The sequence below is a fragment of the Stegostoma tigrinum genome, chromosome 6, assembly GCF_030684315.1.
Source record: "Stegostoma tigrinum isolate sSteTig4 chromosome 6, sSteTig4.hap1, whole genome shotgun sequence".
NCBI lineage: Eukaryota > Metazoa > Chordata > Chondrichthyes > Orectolobiformes > Stegostomatidae > Stegostoma > Stegostoma tigrinum.
Window position 1 is genome coordinate 14,116,786 of NC_081359.1, and position 17,712 is coordinate 14,134,497.

The 17,712-nt window shown below is 40.7% G+C and overlaps 1 protein-coding gene across 4 annotated transcripts in view; it reads left to right on the plus strand.

The window, feature by feature from the left end:
• Positions 1–17,712, plus strand: part of cars2 (cysteinyl-tRNA synthetase 2, mitochondrial) — a 78,668-nt gene that overhangs the window by 1,503 nt on the left and 59,453 nt on the right. For 3 of the 4 annotated variants that reach the window (XM_048532450.2, XM_048532449.2, XM_048532448.2), the window contains exon 2: positions 1,740–1,790. Coding sequence is in view for 2 of the 4 variants with exons in the window: in XM_048532449.2 (XP_048388406.1) it covers positions 1,740–1,790 (51 nt within the window). In the remaining 2 variants the exon portion in view is untranslated. Of the gene's footprint in view, positions 1–1,739; positions 1,791–9,116; positions 9,235–17,712 lie in introns of all 4 variants that reach the window. The other variant, XM_048532452.2, reaches the window with a different exon arrangement.

The following is a 17,712-nucleotide window of genomic DNA, read 5'->3' on the forward strand; positions in this document are numbered from 1 at the left end:
GTGCAGCACTCCCTCAGTACTGACCCTCTGACAGTGCAGCGCTCCCTCAGTACTGATCCTCTGACAGTGCAGCACTCCCTCAGTACTGACCCTCTGACAATGCAGCGCTCCCTCAGTACTGACCCTCTGACAGTGCAGCGCTCCCTCAGTACTGACCCTCTGACAGTGCAGCACTCCCTCAGTACTGACCCTCTGACAGTGCAGCGCTCCCTCAGTACTGACCCTCTGACAGTGCAGCGCTCCCTCAGTACTGACCCTCTGACAGTGCAGCGCTCCCTCAGTACTGACCCTCTGACAGTGCAGCGCTCCCTCAGTACTGACCCTCTGACAGTGCAGTGCTCCCTTGGTACTGACCCTCTGCACTATCAGAGGATCAGTGATGAAGGAGTGCTGCACTGTCAGAGGGTTAGTGCAGAGGGAACGCCACATAGTCAGATGGGCAGTACTGAGGGAGCACTGCCACTGTCAGTGGGTCAATACTCCTTCTGTATTGTCACTCCAAACACGCTTCTTTAGAAATGACTGTATGACAGTCTGGCACTCCCTCACCCTATGACAGCATGTCGTTATTCAGTACTGACCCTCTGATTTTATGGTGCTCACTTACCACTGACTCTTGTCAGTGTAACAGTCCTTCACTACTGATCCTCTGACAGTGCAGCTCTCTCAGTACTGACCCCTCTGACAGTGCAGCACTCCTTCAGTACTGATCCTCCAACAGTGCAGGGTTCTGTCAGTACTGACTTGCCAACATTACAACACTTCCACAGTCGCAACCCTCTGATAGTGCACTGAATTTCCAATAGCCAGCGTCTCCAGCTTCACCTCCCTGACAGTGCAGCACTTTCCCAGTGTCATCTGTGTAATCAGACAGATATCCCTCAGTGTGCCCCTCTCACCAAACAGTGTTTCCTCATTAATGAACCCCTGACAGTCCAGTAGCTATTCAGTTCTAACGCTCTGACAGTCCAGCTGTACCATACTTGACATTCTGACAGTGATCTGCTGGGCCTGTCAGTCGAGATTGTTGTCTTGAGTGTGGAACAGGGACTCATGTCTGTTGAACCACAATTGCTACTTGTCTTAATTCACTTTTTAAATTTGATTTAATTTTTTGTTTATTACGTTAGAATAATATTCGGAATAGTTGGTCTTGTTTTACTTTATTGGATTGAAGGTATCAGGATCTTTAATTTGGGTAAGATATTACTAGGCAGTATTTACAACCTTGCAATATAAGCAGCCGATCCTCAGTATGGAGGAAACATTTGCTTAAAAGTTAAGTTGTGAGGCAGTGGGCATTAATTGTTTGTTGCATGTTGAGGTGTTGCTTTGATGTTCAAGGCAGTGTGAATGAATTGTGCAAATAGCATTGGATTTGCTTAGGATATTTCAACAGTTTGTGGAACTAAAGCAGTTTTCTGCTTTGTCAGTTAACTTCTATTCAGAATTAGTTTAAGTGAATAATTTAGTTGGCTTCTTGAACAGTTTTGCCTCAAGGCCAGAATGTTTACTACAAGTTAGCATGAAGGTGAGGATCAATGAAAGGAATGGTGTACACATATGAAACAGGATACCTAAAATCTTATTACTTTGAAGTTTTGCAATTTGAATGAACTTTGAACTTTGTTAAAAGTAGATGGTCTGGGACTATTGTTTTTACAAACTGGGTGTAATTGAGGTGCTCTTCTGTCCTGATACAGCCATTCTTATGTCTTATTTTGTCTTTCTTTTAACAGGTATAGCTGTGGGCCAACAGTATATGATCAAGCTCATCTTGGACATGCAAGGTAAATATGTTAAATTTTCAATGTATGACTGAAACTCAAACATTCCACTATCAGTTCTATTTGTAAAGAACAGGCAGGAAATAAGAGCAGGAGTGATCTTTATGATAATCAAACCTGTTCTGCCATTTGGTAAGATCATGGCTGAACTTGCACCTTAAATTCATTCCCCAATCACCCACACCGCCATATTTCTTGATTCCATTTGTGCCCAAAAATCAGTCTCTGCCTTGAATATACTCAACGATCTACAGCTATCTGAGGTAGAGAATACCAAAGATTCACAACCCTGAGTGTGAAGATATTTCATTCCTAAATGGCTAACGTCTTTATCCTGAGATTGTGTCTCCCTTGTTCTAGACTCTGCAGGCAGGAGATACAGCCCTCACCTTCTGTCCTATCAAGCTGTCTCAGAACTTTTCATGTTGAAATTAGATAGTGTCTTATTCTTCTAAACCCCAGAGAGTATTAGCTTCTTATGCTTGACGTCTCCTGATCGCACAATGCAGTCTCCAATTCCATGGGTAAGGAGATTAAGACTGCTCAAATTGTGGATGGGTACCCAGTGATGGTATGAACTAGTAGATTGAAATTCTTGCATAAACTCCTATTCCTTCCCACTAGTTTCTGCTTCCCTCCCAACAGTTTGTCCTTCACAGTTTCCTAGTGATTCTGAAATCTAGATTTTTGTCAGTGTCCTACCTGGAAGTATAGTCAATATACTGGAATTTACGTACCAGCCTTTCACCTTTTCAGGACATCCCAAAGTGTGTCACAGCCAAAGATCAATTGTGAATTATTAAGTATGCTAATATGCGTTTATATTTTATATGAGGAAGTTGTTTTTATTCTGTAGTGGACAACTCACCAAATTCAGTCTTAAATTTTACCCTCTGCTAGTGAGAACCTTTTACCTCAATTTTTAATACAGATTTTTGGCCTTGTTTTTTAATGTCCAGTTCAGGCACTAACCTGCACATCCTGAGGCCTCTACTTTGACAATATTCTTATATAAAGCTGTAGAAACAATGACCAGCCTCTTTATCTTGCACTGATATTATATATTTTCTTATTCAGTAGACTAGGGAAGCAAATTGTGACTGTTTGGGGGTCCGTTAAAGGAATACCATGGATGTCTGTTTCAGTGGGAGCACAGAGGGTGTGGATTTCGCTGTCTCGAAATTGCGAGAATTTTGTTGGCATAATCATAATGGAAAAACACAAAGGAATAAGTGCCAATGTGATTAATACAGAGAGTGAGAGGAAAAGTCAAGTGCTAAGAAAAGTGAAAATGAGAGAGATGTGAAGTAAGTGACAGGTGAATGAACAAAAAATTGTGGAGGAAATGACACTGTATTGTACTGATCTTGTCAGTTAGTGATTGTTTTAGAGAAATGGACTGGAAGCTTTTTTATATATTCATGCTTTTGAACTTTTTATAAGTGATGCACACTTCAGACAGCTTATTCACACAAGCAGGTGTTTGGTGGGAGATTGATGTAGTGATGTACAATCCAGTTGGGGAGGTTCTGTGTTTATATTTGTGATCTCCTCCTAATTAATTTTAAACAATTAATACCCTAATATTCTCCAATCTTACATAGAACAACCAAGTTTTCACTGCTGAATGTTAGTCTTGCTGATTATTCTGTGTGCTACAAACAGGCTGGAAAATCACCTTGCGTGTTTTAGTGACCAGATTGGGCGCTCCTGTCAATTATGATCAGGTAGTCCAAGGTATTACAATGTTCTTTTGACACTTCTAAATTGAGAACTCTGTCAGACCTCTACACACAGCTTCCACTGTGTGATGGGTAAAGAATGTGCAACGTGTGCCAGCTTACCAAATGCACAAAATAAAACTGCAGTCACTTCACAGCATTACATTGAATAATCACCATAATAAGGTCACTTGACCAAACTAGTCTATTGCTGTTGCTTACATGCTGCATGTGACTCATCCCATTGCCTTTGCTACATCTGATATTTCTATTCGTTTTTATTTCATTTGCTCATCTCATTTCCTTTTGAAAGCATCCAGTCTATTTACCTCACCCTCTTCCTGTGGTTGTCAAACTCACATTCTCTGAATAAAGATGTTTCTCCTTGTTTTCCTGTTGGATTAATTAGTATAGCCGTCATGTATTTATTCCCACTGATATTGAACTGTCTCTCAGGATTCTCTCCATGAAAATCCTGCCCAACCCATTTGTAATGTTTTGAGAGCTCTATCAGATCGCGCCTAAGATCTCTATTCCAAAGAAGGTGTCCAATGTGTTCAGTTCTTTCTGTTAATCTCTCCATTCTGGTACTGTCCCTCTAAATCTCTTTTTTTTGTTTCTATATCCTTTTATAGTTTGGAGATGAGAATTGTTCACACTATTCTAAGGCTTAACCAAGGTCCTGTCCAAATTTAACATAACTTCACTACTTTTGAAGTCTATGCTCCCAGAAGTAAATCACACAGTTTTTAAGCATTTGTGATTGCTTTGCTAACTTGCAAAGCTGCTTTTAATGATTTGCTCACCTGTATCCTTTGAGGATGATGGTGGATCACATTATCTTCATCCATTGAGTTCATTTGACCTTTACCTACTCAGCATGAGTTTTTATGTCTGGTATTATAATTCATATATTCTTAAATAATTACTTTTCTCATAAAATTTTCCATGCTTTTGTGTTCAATATATTAAAATCAGTAGCAAGAAACTTTCTTTAATATGTTAAATCTTCCTTGTAAACGTGGACAATCAAATCACTTCACCATCTCTGAGCCCATCTCATGTCATTTGCCAGAAAAATTAAATTTTCACCCATCCATTTCAATATGTTGAGCATAAAAATGTATTTACAATACACTAGAAGTTTAACAGCATTGAGAAGAACTGACATAAATTTGTAAAGTATAGATCAGCTGTTAGGGCCCAAACTGACTGCAGAGAAAGATTCTCCACCAGGTGGAGCATTGAAACTGCATTCCAGCTGGCATCACATTAACTGCTGTAATTGTCATGTAAATACACCTTAAAAGGCATGTGGCATTCTCCTGTGCTGCACTGTCAAGCAGGAAAGTGTCTCACGCTTTAAAGCTAACTTTTGATTGCTGGATAGCTTTAGAAAAGAATATTTTCCAATTTGCAATCTTCTGGTTGCACTAGAGGATGGAAAAGAAAATTCTACACAACGATGGTCAGATTACCTTAGAAAATGCTGGAAAATTGTCAAATTGTAAGCAATCAAGAGGCCATGGCTTCATGTGTGCCAATAATGAACTTGGCCATTCTACACAAAAGGTCATCCTGACTCAGGACTCTGCCAGGGTCTTTAGTAAAGGAATGTAAATGCTGACATTCTTATTACAGGGAATGCAGGGCAACGGCTCACTCAGGAAAATGCTTCCTGGCATTGACTATGATTAGCCTATGTCGTCTTATACCACCATAAGACATAGGACCAGAAGTAGCCCCCATCCATTACTGCCAATTTCAAAAATCTTATCTGTTGGACTAGAGCTTCAGTAACAGATTCACAAATCACAGATGTCATAATGTAAGCCAACAAGGCTATTTAAATAAAAGCTATTAAAGCACTTTTCATTCAGTTCCTCAATAAATGAAAAGCAGAGAGTTCAACTTGTCGTAACCTGATTAGACCATGGCTGAAGCACTGTAGAAGTTCTACTCTTGATTTTATAAACAATAAATAGAGGTACAGAACTAAGAGGTTATAAAAATCAAAATAAATTTAATGTGCTTGGCCTGTTCCCTTTTAGAAAAGAAAAGGCAAAAAGAGATGACCCTAAAATTTTGACAGTGTTAGATAGAGTGGGTATACAGTATATATTGTCATTTGCAGATGAATCCAATACTCGGGACTATAATAGAACTATCTTACTAATAAATCCAAAAGGGTATTCAGAAGAAACTTCTCTAACCACAGATAATAAAATGTGAGGCTGTATGAACACAGCAGGCCCAGCAGCATTTCAGGAGCACAAAAGCTGACGTTTCAGGCCTAGACTCTGATGAAGGGTCTAGGCCCGAAACGTCAGCTTTTGTGCTCCTGAGATGCTGCTTGGCCTACTATGTTCATCCAGCCTCACATTTTATTATCTTGGATTCTCCAGCATCTGCAGTTCCCATTATCGCTTCTCTAACCACAGACTGGTGAAAATGTAGAATTTCTACTTCATTGAATTGTTGATGTGAAAATGCTACAGATGTAGTTAAGGACAAATTAGATTAAAAACTCCAGTTATTTTAAGCAATATGTCCTCCAACTGACTTGTAACACCATTGGTATACTAAATTGGTTGAGTATTATAGGTCCTAAAAGAAAACTTAAGTGGTGATATTTATATGCAAGGGTAAAAGCAAAATATGAATAGATGAGAAATAGCTTTTGAAATACTTGTAACAATTAATGTCAGACAGGCTTAGAGACCAAAGTATTTTGATGACCAGATTTACAAAGAATCTTCACCACATTCAATAAGCCTTGTTGTGACTAATTTCAATACAGAAACTTAAGGTACACATGGTGAAAGAGATACAAGGGTAAATGAATGAGATTGAGGGGAAACCTAAAGAGACTTGTATGGTGCATAAACACTGGCTCAGACTATTTAGGAAAAATGGCTTATATCCATGTGTAAAAGTCTAATATCCGTGTGCTTAGTTTTGGCCTGCGTTACATTTGTATGGTGCCTCTATTTTTGTACTGTACTGCCTAGCAATACTTGCAATTCTATTTGTTCTCTCTTGTTGCCATATCTATCTGGTCAGTAAATACTGTTACATTTCTGTCTCTGTTGTGTATTTGTAGTGGGCATTCATGCATGAAGTAGATTAAACAGGAGTTGCCTGATTATCTGGTGGTGTGACTTCCATTCTTAGTGACACGAGTCTTTTCACTCAGTTTATCAAAATCAATTTGTAACATTCTATTCTTCTGCAGTCAGATTTTACTTTACTCTATACATATTTGTATTTTCAATGGAGTTAGAAAATAAATGTGTGTAATACTGGAGAACTTCACTTGCTCCCAGCTCTGCTCAACCCTGTTGAACTAATTCATTTCTCGTGCGATTTTAACCAAACCCAATTCACACTCAATTTCTCAGATGTCAGTATTACTTATTAATATTATTTATTAATACTGTCATGATTTTAATTTTTTTATTTCGAAAGATCTATTTTGGGAATTGCCAGGATGGTAGTATGCCACTGGTTGGACTTTGGTGTTTTTTACGCAGCAATTTGTATTTTTATTGACCAGACCAAACTTCTTCAAAATATATTCAGAAGATAGTCTAGACACTAACATTTTCTTATTTTAAAGTGTAAAGTGTTGCTTTCCAAATATAGTTCAATTAGCCAAACCGCCACATTTGAAGCAAAATATGTTTTATTCATCCACTTTAGTTAAAATACAACAAAAAGAAAAAAGAAATTGGAGTAACTTCACACTCATGGAAAACTTAACAGAATTACAGATTATTTAACAACGAAACAGTAACAGTTCTGACATCAAAACATTCCATAAACATCCCCTTGACAAAGGTAAGTTTAAAAAAAAATTGCCTCTAGTCTAGGAGGAAAAACATCAAGAGAAACCTCTGAGATTGAGTAGCAGGGAAAGATGTATTGCCGCTTTGAACCCCAGCTTCAAGACCCCAGCCGCATCTGCCATTACTGAAAAACTAAAAGTAAAAAGTCAATGGGAGCTTGCCCCTCTCATTCAGACTGCTTCTATGGTTCCAACTTTAAAAAAAACCCAAGGCCTTGCAAGCTGTTTACTTTATGGGGTTTCAATAGACAACTTTCCACTTCTGTCTTATAACCTGCCTTCAAATAAAAGGACAAAACATGCCTGTTAAAGTTGTTGTATCATCACAGTATCCCCTGTCAGCCTATTGTTATGCTGACTTCTAGATGGATGTTAATTACTTCCAGGCTGGTAAAGTGATCTTCTGGGGTGTGTTTTTTTGGATCAAATGGGTTGGATCAACCTCTTGCCTAACTGTTAGCAACTAAGTTTCATTAAGAGGTTCACTGTCAAATGCTATTAATTTTAGGGTGAGAGTTTGCCTGTGTTGTTAAGTTTGAGTATTAGTAAAACTCCATTGGATCTCACACTGGATTCATTTGAGTCAGAACATGAAAGAGAACTGCCTTGTTCTTCTTTGAAATATGCTGTGAGATCTTCTACGTCCGCCTGAGCAGCAGGCAGGACTAACTTTAACACCTCTTCTGAATGATGACTGGATCCATGCAGAGAACACTGAATCAAATGCAATTTCTAGTTTTTGCTCTGAGGCAAAGCAGCATTTCATACTTTGATTTTTAACTTAATCTTTGGAGAGACTCCATCTTCATAGAGCAAAACAGTTATAAATCAGTGCTGTGTTTGAGGCTTAATAAGAGCATAAGAAATAGGAACAGGAATAGGCCATACATCCCATTTAGCCTGCTCCACAATTCAATAAGATCATGGCTGCGCTACTACATCAGCTCTACTTTTCCGTCCTACTCCCATATTCCTTAATTCTCTTAACCCTGGCATATTTTCCTTTTAACTGAAACTGAAGCATAACTTGGGAGAGATTGTAGGAACTGCAGACAGTGGAAAATCTCAGATAACAAGGTGTAGAGCTGGATGAACACAGCAGGCCAAGCAACGTCAGAGCCTTCCTGCTCCTCTGCTGCTTGGTCTGCTGTGTTCATCCAGCTCTACATGTTGTTATCTCATAACTTGGGAGAGATGTTTTTGAGATGTTCCCTGCATGGTACGATAGACTAGATTGAGTGAAGTGTGGGTAAAATGCTGCTTCATTTGGAAGCTGGGTGGGGGGATGAAAGTAAATTGGCAGGTGTATCACCTTCTGCAATTGGGAAACAATGGAAGCTGGAAGAACGTGTAACACCTGCCCATTTACTTCCTCCCTCCTTGCTGCCCATGGCTGAAAACACAAGCTTCTGGTACATGCCCTGGTGACAAATGCCATTGGACAGTTTGAACAATGAGTGCCAGAAAAGGCCATAGAACTTTAATGGCAAAAATCAAAGTGGACCAAATATCACCCACCAACTAAAACACTGAAAAGCTGAATTACGTTGTCTTGATATAAATGATGCTAGTAGAGTGCAGCTGGAAACTGGAAGGTAAAGTAAATCAGATGATGAAGCACTGAAAAGCAGCCTTCTATGACGTACTGGAGAATTGGCATTTATATAAACATTTTTCTTATGAAAATCCCAAGTGCTGTTCAGCTAATTACTTATGGAGTTTAGGCACTATTAATGTATTTTTAATCTATACATTTTACAGTCTTTGAGCTGCTGTTTGAAAAAGAACAGGGTAAGGTGACAGGAGGCAAAGAGCCCACTAAGTTATGAAGATTCATTCAGCTGGACTGAGAGGGCAACGAGATCTAACATTCTGATAAGTGAGTCTGCTATCAATCCAGCTTCTGATCTGGTACTGCCTGTTTGTTGTTTCCAGCTTGATGTCTAAATGCTGAATTTGGAGGGATATCTGAATTGCTAAATAGTGAAAAAACAAACAGAATAAGGAACATTGACAGAAAACTAGTATTATCAATCCTGAGAAACACTTCTCACTTTCTCACGTAGAGTTCTGATTACAATCCAGTAGCACAAGCAATTAATTACTGTGACAATCTCATTAAAATATAATGTCTCCGTGACCATTTTGAACAAAATAACTCTCAGTTACCTAACAATTACTTTCATCAGTACTACTGTCGCTGTACTTATTCCCATCATCTCTACGAGCGACAGCAACTCACAGTAGGATCTGGCCAGAGGCTGGAAATTCTATGGCGAATAGTTCGCCTCCTGATTCCCCAAAACCTTTCCACTATCTTCTCAGTTCAAGTTAGGGGTTGATGGAATATCTGCTCAAGTGGATCAAAACACCCAAGCAATACCTAAGAAATCCAACACCTTTCAGGAAAGAACAGTTTGCAGCTTAAATGTTTAGACCTCAGGGGTTGTGTTTTTAAACAGAGAGATTTGGCAAATTTTCTTCCGTCCGTGCTGAGAGTCTTTGGGAATTGTCTTCCTGAAAAGGCAGTGGAAGCAGATTCCTTGAATATTTTAATTGACATACCCCAGATAACCTTTTGCTTATCAAGAATAAGTTCAATGTGGATTTGAGATTACGATCTGATCAGCCACGATTGTGGTAAATGGTAGAATAGACATGAGGGGCTGAACAACCTGTTGCTGCTGCCTGTTGGTGTGTTTGTATTTTGACTCCACTTGATACTCGGCAGGTTAGCTAACACAAAAGCTTTCTTATATAGGGATCGCGTTTTAAATGCTAATACAATGAAAAATGTATTTTATGTGTATCACATTATGACTGCGTGGATTGGTCCTTTTCAGTGCTACAGCTGAATACTTTGTGAATTATGTATGTATTAAGTGGAATGGTATTAAGCACTGAAGTAGATTGAGAGGCTGCTTGTCCATGTTGAGATATGGTGTTGTATGAAGTGGATGGAGAGGGAAAAATAGTACTGAGGAAGGTTTTCTTGTCAATTGAACTGGTTTTTGAGACTTAAGGTAATACTCCATTTCCAGCTAGTACTTTTCAGTGCTTCATCATCTGATTTACTTTACCTTCCAGTTTCCAACTGCACTCTACTAGCATCATTTATATCAAGACAACTTAAGTGCAATATATGCTGGACAGACAGAAAAGTGTAACAGAAGTCTCTGTGTACACTCACACTGCATTCAGGGAATCATGGAAGTTGCTGCCTGTAGTAATATAAAGCTGTTTTTGTTAGAAAGGTACATCTCAACCTGCTGCATCTTCTTATGAGAAGATCCTGAGCAACATTGCACCTGATCTAATAAGGGTATTGACAACAAAGTTGAATCTGAAATGTGACAGAATACAAAAGTGAGTGACAGGAAATGCTTGCTGTTTGCAGAATTTTAGTACATTGTTAGGAACTCTCCCTTGCTGCTAATGACATTGAGTCAGAAAATACAGTGTTGTATGGCAAGAATGTATAAAAGCAAAATACTAGAGTGCGACTGCAAATCTGAAATGAGAACAGAAAGTGTTGGAGAAATTCAACAGGTCTGCCAGCATCTATGCAGAGAGAAACAGAATTAACATCTTGAGTTCCTGATTTGACTCTTCTCAGAACTCAGGACAAAAAGGATGTCTGCTGTGTAAAGCACAATAGTTTGGGCCACTGATTGAGTAATTCAAATGGTGTTTTTTTTTAAATACCATTGGCTATAAAGTACTTTGAGATGTCCAGTGATTCTTAAAATTGCTGTATAAATGCATGTCCATTTCTGTTAATAAATATATTCTAATGCTGTGTGGCTTTAATTTTGAGATTATTTATTTTGTGGTAGTAAATTATGTGTTTTTTCTAAATAGGATACTTTATGTTTTATTATGTTTTTCAAAGATTTGGATGAAATTGAGGTGGAAAACAAAACTAGAATCAAAAGTACGCTTAACAGAAGTTATAAAATACACATGAACAAGCTTCATGTTGTGGCCACTGCAGATATTTGGTTGTTACTTTCTGTCATGCGTTCATTCCTTGGTGAGTGTGTGACATAGTGGCAGGGATCATAGAACATAGAACAATACAGCGCAGAACAGGCCCTTCAGCCCTCGATGTTGCGCCAACCTGTGAACTAATCTAAGCCCCTCCCCCTACACTATCCCATCATTATCCATATGCTTATCCAGGGACTGGTTAAATGCCCCTAATGTGGCTGAGTTAACTATATTGACAGGCAGGGCGTTCCACGCCCTTACCACTCTCTGAGTAAAGAACCTGCCTCTGACATCTGTCTTAAATCTGTCACCCCTCAATTTGTAGCTATGCCCCCTTGTACAAGCTGAAGTCATCATCCTAGGAAAAAGACTCTCACTCTCCACCCTATCTAATTCCCTGATCATCTTGTATGTCTCTATTAAATCCCCTCTTAGCCTCCTTCTCTCCAATGAGAACAGACCCAAGACCCTCAGCCTTTCTTCATAGGGCCTGCGCTCCAGACCAGGCAACATCCTGGTAAATCTCCTCTGCACCTTTTCCAATGCTTCCACATCCTCCCTATAATGGGGCGACCAGAACTGCACGCAGTATTCCAAATGAGGCCGCACTAGCATTTAGTACAGTTGCAGCATGACATCACGGCTCCAGAGCTCAATCCCTCTACCAATAAAACCTAACACACAGTAAGCCTTCTTAACAGCACTGTCAACCTGGGTGGCAACTTTCAGGGATCTGTGTACATGGACACCAAGATCCCTCTGCACATCCACACTACCAAGAATCTTTCCATTGACTCGGTATTCTGCCTTCCTATTATTCCTCCCAAAGTGAATCACCTCACATTTATCCATATTAAACTTCATTTGCCACCTTTCAGCCCAATTCTGCAGTTTATCTAAGTCTCCCTGCAATCTGCAACATTCTTCCACGCTGTCCACCACTCCACCGACTTTAGTGTCATCTACAAACTTACTAACCCATCCACCTATGCCTGCGTCCAAGTCATTTATAAAAATGACAAACAGCAGTGGTTCCAAAACAGATCCTTGAGGCACACCACTAGTGACCTGACTCCAGGCTGAATATTTTCCATTAACCACCACTCGTTGCCTTCTTACAGAAAGCCAGTTTCTAATCCAAACTGCTAAATCTTCCTCAATCCCGTGCCTCTGTATTTTCTCCAATAGCCTACCATGTGGAACCTTATCAAAGGCTTTACTGAAGTCCATGTACACCACGTCAACTGCCCTTCCCTCATCCACATGCTTGGTCACCTTCTCAAAAAACTCGATGAGGTTTGTGAGACACGACCTGCCCTTGACGAATCCATACTGACGATCTCCAATCAAATTGTTGCTTGCTAGATGATTATAAATCCTATCTCTTATAATCCTTTCCAAAACTTTTCCTACAACAGACGTAAGGCTCACAGGCCTATAATTACCTGGGTCATCCCTACTGCCCTTCTTGAACAAGGGCACAACATTTGCAATCCTCCAGTCCTCTGGTACTAAACCTGTAGACAATGAGGACTCAAAGATCAAGGCCAAAGGCTCCCCACCTCCTCCCTAGCTTCCCAGATAATCCTCAGAAAAATCCCATCTGGCCCAGGGGATTTATCTACCTTCACACCTTCTATAAATTGATAACAGCTCCTCCTTACTAACCTTAATCCTTTCAATTCTAGTAGCCCGTAACTCAGTCATCTCCTCTACAATATTCTCCTGTTCACATGCTGATCTTACCACCTTAAAGGTTGAGATGCAAATGTTCCATGGCCACAGTCAATAGAATGTCAGTCCATGCACCGGGAAGATTTTGAGTGTTCCTTCAAGACTGTAGGTATTTTAATCAACCTGTTCAGCAATGTTATGACACATGTCTGGAGCAGGGAGAACTCAAACCAAAGCCTTCTGCTCTAGAGGCTGGGACACGAGAACTCTGGTGGAGTAGTGATGGTGGTTGTAGTGATTTTGGAAAAAATCTGATCATGAGTATCCATAGGTTATGAGAGACTAAGATCCAGTCTTCACTAATTGGGACTGTTTGAGATTTAAACACTTCACGTTTTGACTTGTGATTTTTGTGGCATTAACCTAAAGGCTCACTCCAGTGAATCTGTTGAAACATTGTGAAGAAGGTATCAGTGCCTAGCAAATGTTTGCCATGGCCCTGGTTCAGAAATGGTAGAATCTTTTACATTCACTTGAACAATTTGTAAGGGTCTTCATTTAATGACCTACTTGAAAGAGCACTACTTCAACAGTTCAGAATTTCCCCAGTACTGACCTTCAAAAATGTAGTGATCCATCAGTACTGAACTGACCTACTGCCAGTGCAGTGCTCTCCTCAATACTGACCCTCCAACAGTGCAATACTTCCCCAGTACTGATCTTTGACAGTGCAGTATTCCCTCCAGATTGAGAGTGCAGCATTCTCTTTATTATCTCTTTGCTGCCCCTATAATAGTGCAGCATTTCCTCAGTGTTTTACTCAGAATGCCAGTTTGTGTTTGGTGTAGGACTGGAATCTGTGACCTCCTGGTTTATGTGATAAAGTCACAATTGACATGAAATTTGAAATTAATTTGGAATTTGGCTAACATGGTGCCATTATTTAAGAAAAGTGGTAAGGAAATGCCAGGATCTGTATACTGGTGAGCCTAACACCAGTGGTAGGTAAGTTATTGGATGGGATTCTGGAGGACAGGATTTACACGTATTCGGAAAGGCAAGGACTGATTTGGGGTTAGTCAGCATTCCTTAGTTTGTGGGAAATCATGTTTCATTAATTTATTTGAGTTTCTTGAAGAAGTGACGAAGAGGATTGATGAAAGCAGAGCGATGGACATTGTCTACATGGACTTCAGTAAGGAGTTTGACAAAATTCGACATGGTAGAATGTTGAACAAGGTTAAATCACATGGAACTCAGGGGGAATTAGTCATTTCCATACAAAGTTGGCTGGAAGGTAGAAGACAGAGGGAGGCGGAAGAATGTTGCTTTTTGGACAAGAGGCCTGTGACCAGCAGTGTCCCACAATGATTGGTGCTGGGTCTATTGCTTTTTGTCATTTATATAAGCAATTTAGATGTGAATATATGAAGCATGGTTAGTAAATTTGTAGATGACACCAAAATTGGTGGTGTTGTGGGCAGTGAGGAACATTATGCAGTGTACAAGGGGACATCGATCAGATGGGTTGATGGGCCAAGGAGTGGCAGATGGACTTTATTCTAGATAAATATAAGGTGTTACACTTTGGTAGGGCAAATCAGAGCAGACTTGTATATTTAATGGTAAGCTCCTGGGGAGCATTACCAAACAAGGAGATCTTGGCTTGCAGATTCGTAGTCCTGTGAAAGTAGAGTCACAGGTGAACAGGGTGGAGAAGAAGGCGCTTAGTATGCTTGCCTTTACTGGACAGCGCGTTGAGTGAAGGAGTTGGGAGGGCATGTTGTGGCTGTACAGGATATTGATTAGGCCACTTTTAGAATACTGCATGCAATTCTGGTCACCCTGCTATAGGAAAGATTTTGTGAAACTTGAAAGGGTTCAGATAAGATTTATAAGAATGTTGCCTAGGTTGGAGAGTTTCAGCACTCGAGCAGGCTGAATAGGCTGGGACTATTTTCCCTGGAGCGCTGGAGGCTGAGGGATGAAGTTTATAAAATCATGAGGGGCATGGTTAGGGTGAATAGTCATAGTCTTTCCCCAGGGTATGGGAGTCCAAAACTGGAGGGTATAGGTTTAAAGTGAGAGGGGAAAGATTTAAAAGGGACCTACGAGGCAGCCTTTTCTCACAGAGGGTGGTGCGTGTAGGGAATGAGCTGTCAGAGGAAGTGGTGGAGGCTGGTACAATTACAACATTTTAAAAGTATCTGGATGGATGTTTGAATGGGAAAGGTTAAGAGGGATATGGGCCAAATATTGGCAAATGGACCTCGATTAATTTAGGAATCTGGTCAGCATGGCTGAGTTGGACTGAAGGGTCTGTTTGCATGCTGTACATCTCTATGACTATGACCATGACCATGACCCTAAACAAGTGATCTTTATAAGCTAGCAACTTCTTTCAACATTTTGGATCAAAACATTAACCTTTCAATCCAGCAAGTTTTCCTCAGTTTAAATATAGGGTGACTGCTGTTATTTTAATTAATGGTTTTCTAATTACTAAAACATCAGTTGTGGATGTTAACAGTCAAGTTGACCTTTTTAGAACCAGAGGAAATAACCTATAAGTGAATTAACTAAATTAAAGAACCTGAAGCTGTCAGTGGATTCTTTGAATTGTTGTGTAAATAAAAGGTCCCACGGATTGCTATCCCTCCAGAATAGTAAATGCAAATAAAGCACTTTTTGTCCCTTCAGGCAAAGTTTAAGAGAATCCTAGAACTGCACAGTACAGAAGGAGGTCACTTGACAAGATTTCCATGCTAATTCTTCAAACTACTCAGCTAATCCAACTCCTTTTTGCTGCAATCTCCCCTTTTAAGTGCTTATCCAGACCCCTTTTAAAAGCTATCATTGAATCTGTTTCCACCTTGCAGTCAGGCTGTGCACATTCCAAATCCAAAGCATTTTCCATGTAAAAATGATTTCCGTCAGGTTACTGTTGTAAATCTGTGTCCTCAGGTCCCCATCTCTGCTGCTGGAACCAGCTTTGCTCTGTCTGCTCTACCAAATAGATTTATCAAAACTCAGTTCATATCGAGGTAGCATAGAATGAAGATGAAGTGAGGGGAAATTGTTGAAAATTTTAAATTTGTGACTTCCAGGTATAGCACAATATGAACAAAAGGAGGAATTGAAATAAGAGACAAAATTTTTAATCTATTTAGTAAATTTCCACTGATATTACACACAGGAATATAGGTTTTGCACTGTGTTCAGGTGTTTGGGATTAGAGGATGTTGGAGAGAATGAGGAAGGGCAAAGGTTGGGGTGGGGGGGATATGGAAACACACGAGCACAAGAGAGATGAGGAAAACGTGCCACAAGCAGTGGTGAATTGGAATATCCTAGTGGAAAGGCTGACACACTCAGTCATGTGCGTGGGAAAAATAACAAAGTGTGGAGCTGGATGAACACAGCAGGGCCAGCAGCATCTCAGGAGCACAAAAGCTGACGTTTCGGGCCTAGACCCTTCACCAGAAAAGGGGAATGGGGAGAGGGTTCCGGAATAAATAGGGAGAGAGGGGGAGGCGGACCGAAGATGGAGAGAAAAGAAGATAGGTGGAGAGGAGAGTACAGGTGGGGAGGTAGGGAGGGGATAGGTCAGTCCGGGGAAGACGGTCAGGTCAAGGAGGTGGGATGAGGTTAGTAGGTAGGAAATGGGGGTGCGGCTTGGGGTGGGAGGAAGGGATGGGTGAGAGGAAGAACAGGTTAGGGAGGCAGAGACAGGTTGGACTGGTTTTGGGATACAGTGGGGGGAGGGGATGAGCTGGGCTGGTTATGTGGTGCAGTGGGGGGAGGGGAAGAACTGGGCTGGTTTTGGGATACAGTGGGGGGAGGGGATGAGCTGGGCTGGTTTTGGGATACAGTGGGGGGAGGGGATGAGCTGGGCTGGTTATGTGGTGCAGTGGGGGGAGGGGAAGAACTGGGCTGGTTTTGGGATACAGTGGGGGAAGGGGATGAGCTGGGCTGGTTATGTGGTGCAGTGGGGGGAGGGGAAGAACTGGGCTGGTTTTGGGATACAGTGGGGGGAGGGGATGAGCTGGGCTGGTTTTGGGATGCAGCGGGGGAAGGAGAGATTTTGTGTGGAAATTTTCTTTTCACTTTCCCTTCCTTGAAGCGCAAGACTTCAGGCCAGGAGCAGTCTGGGGAAAGTTATAGCACTATCCTCCGTCCTTGAGAAGGTGAATTTCCTTCACACAGAGATTTGAGGTGTTGATGGTGATTCACCACACTCCTCTTTCTCACAGTCCAAGATGGTGTTCTTGTTTTTGGTGCACTGCTGGTTGAGTTTGGACCGGAGGATGCAGCCCTCCCTTCAGAACATGACTCATTCACAAATAAGCAGGCACAGTGTCTCCATCTTTTAATGTATTAGCATTCATTATGGGGGCATCCTGTATTCCGGTGTCTGCACTGTTGAACTTCCTTGTGTTATTATGTAGTAGAACTGTAACAGACATTTTCATGTTATTTTCTGACTTGGCTGTCATATTACATTTTGTCCTAGAGCTTTGAGGCTTCTCTAGAGCTCCATCTGCTGGGTTATTATCATTATCGTTAACATTCAAGTTTACATTTAAAAGTTGGTTGAGTTTTTCAAACATTTAAGTTTGCTACTTTTCTTCACAGCCCACCCTATTTCCTATGTTTTCTTGATTAGTCCCAACCTGGCTTGAAAGGGAGTCCG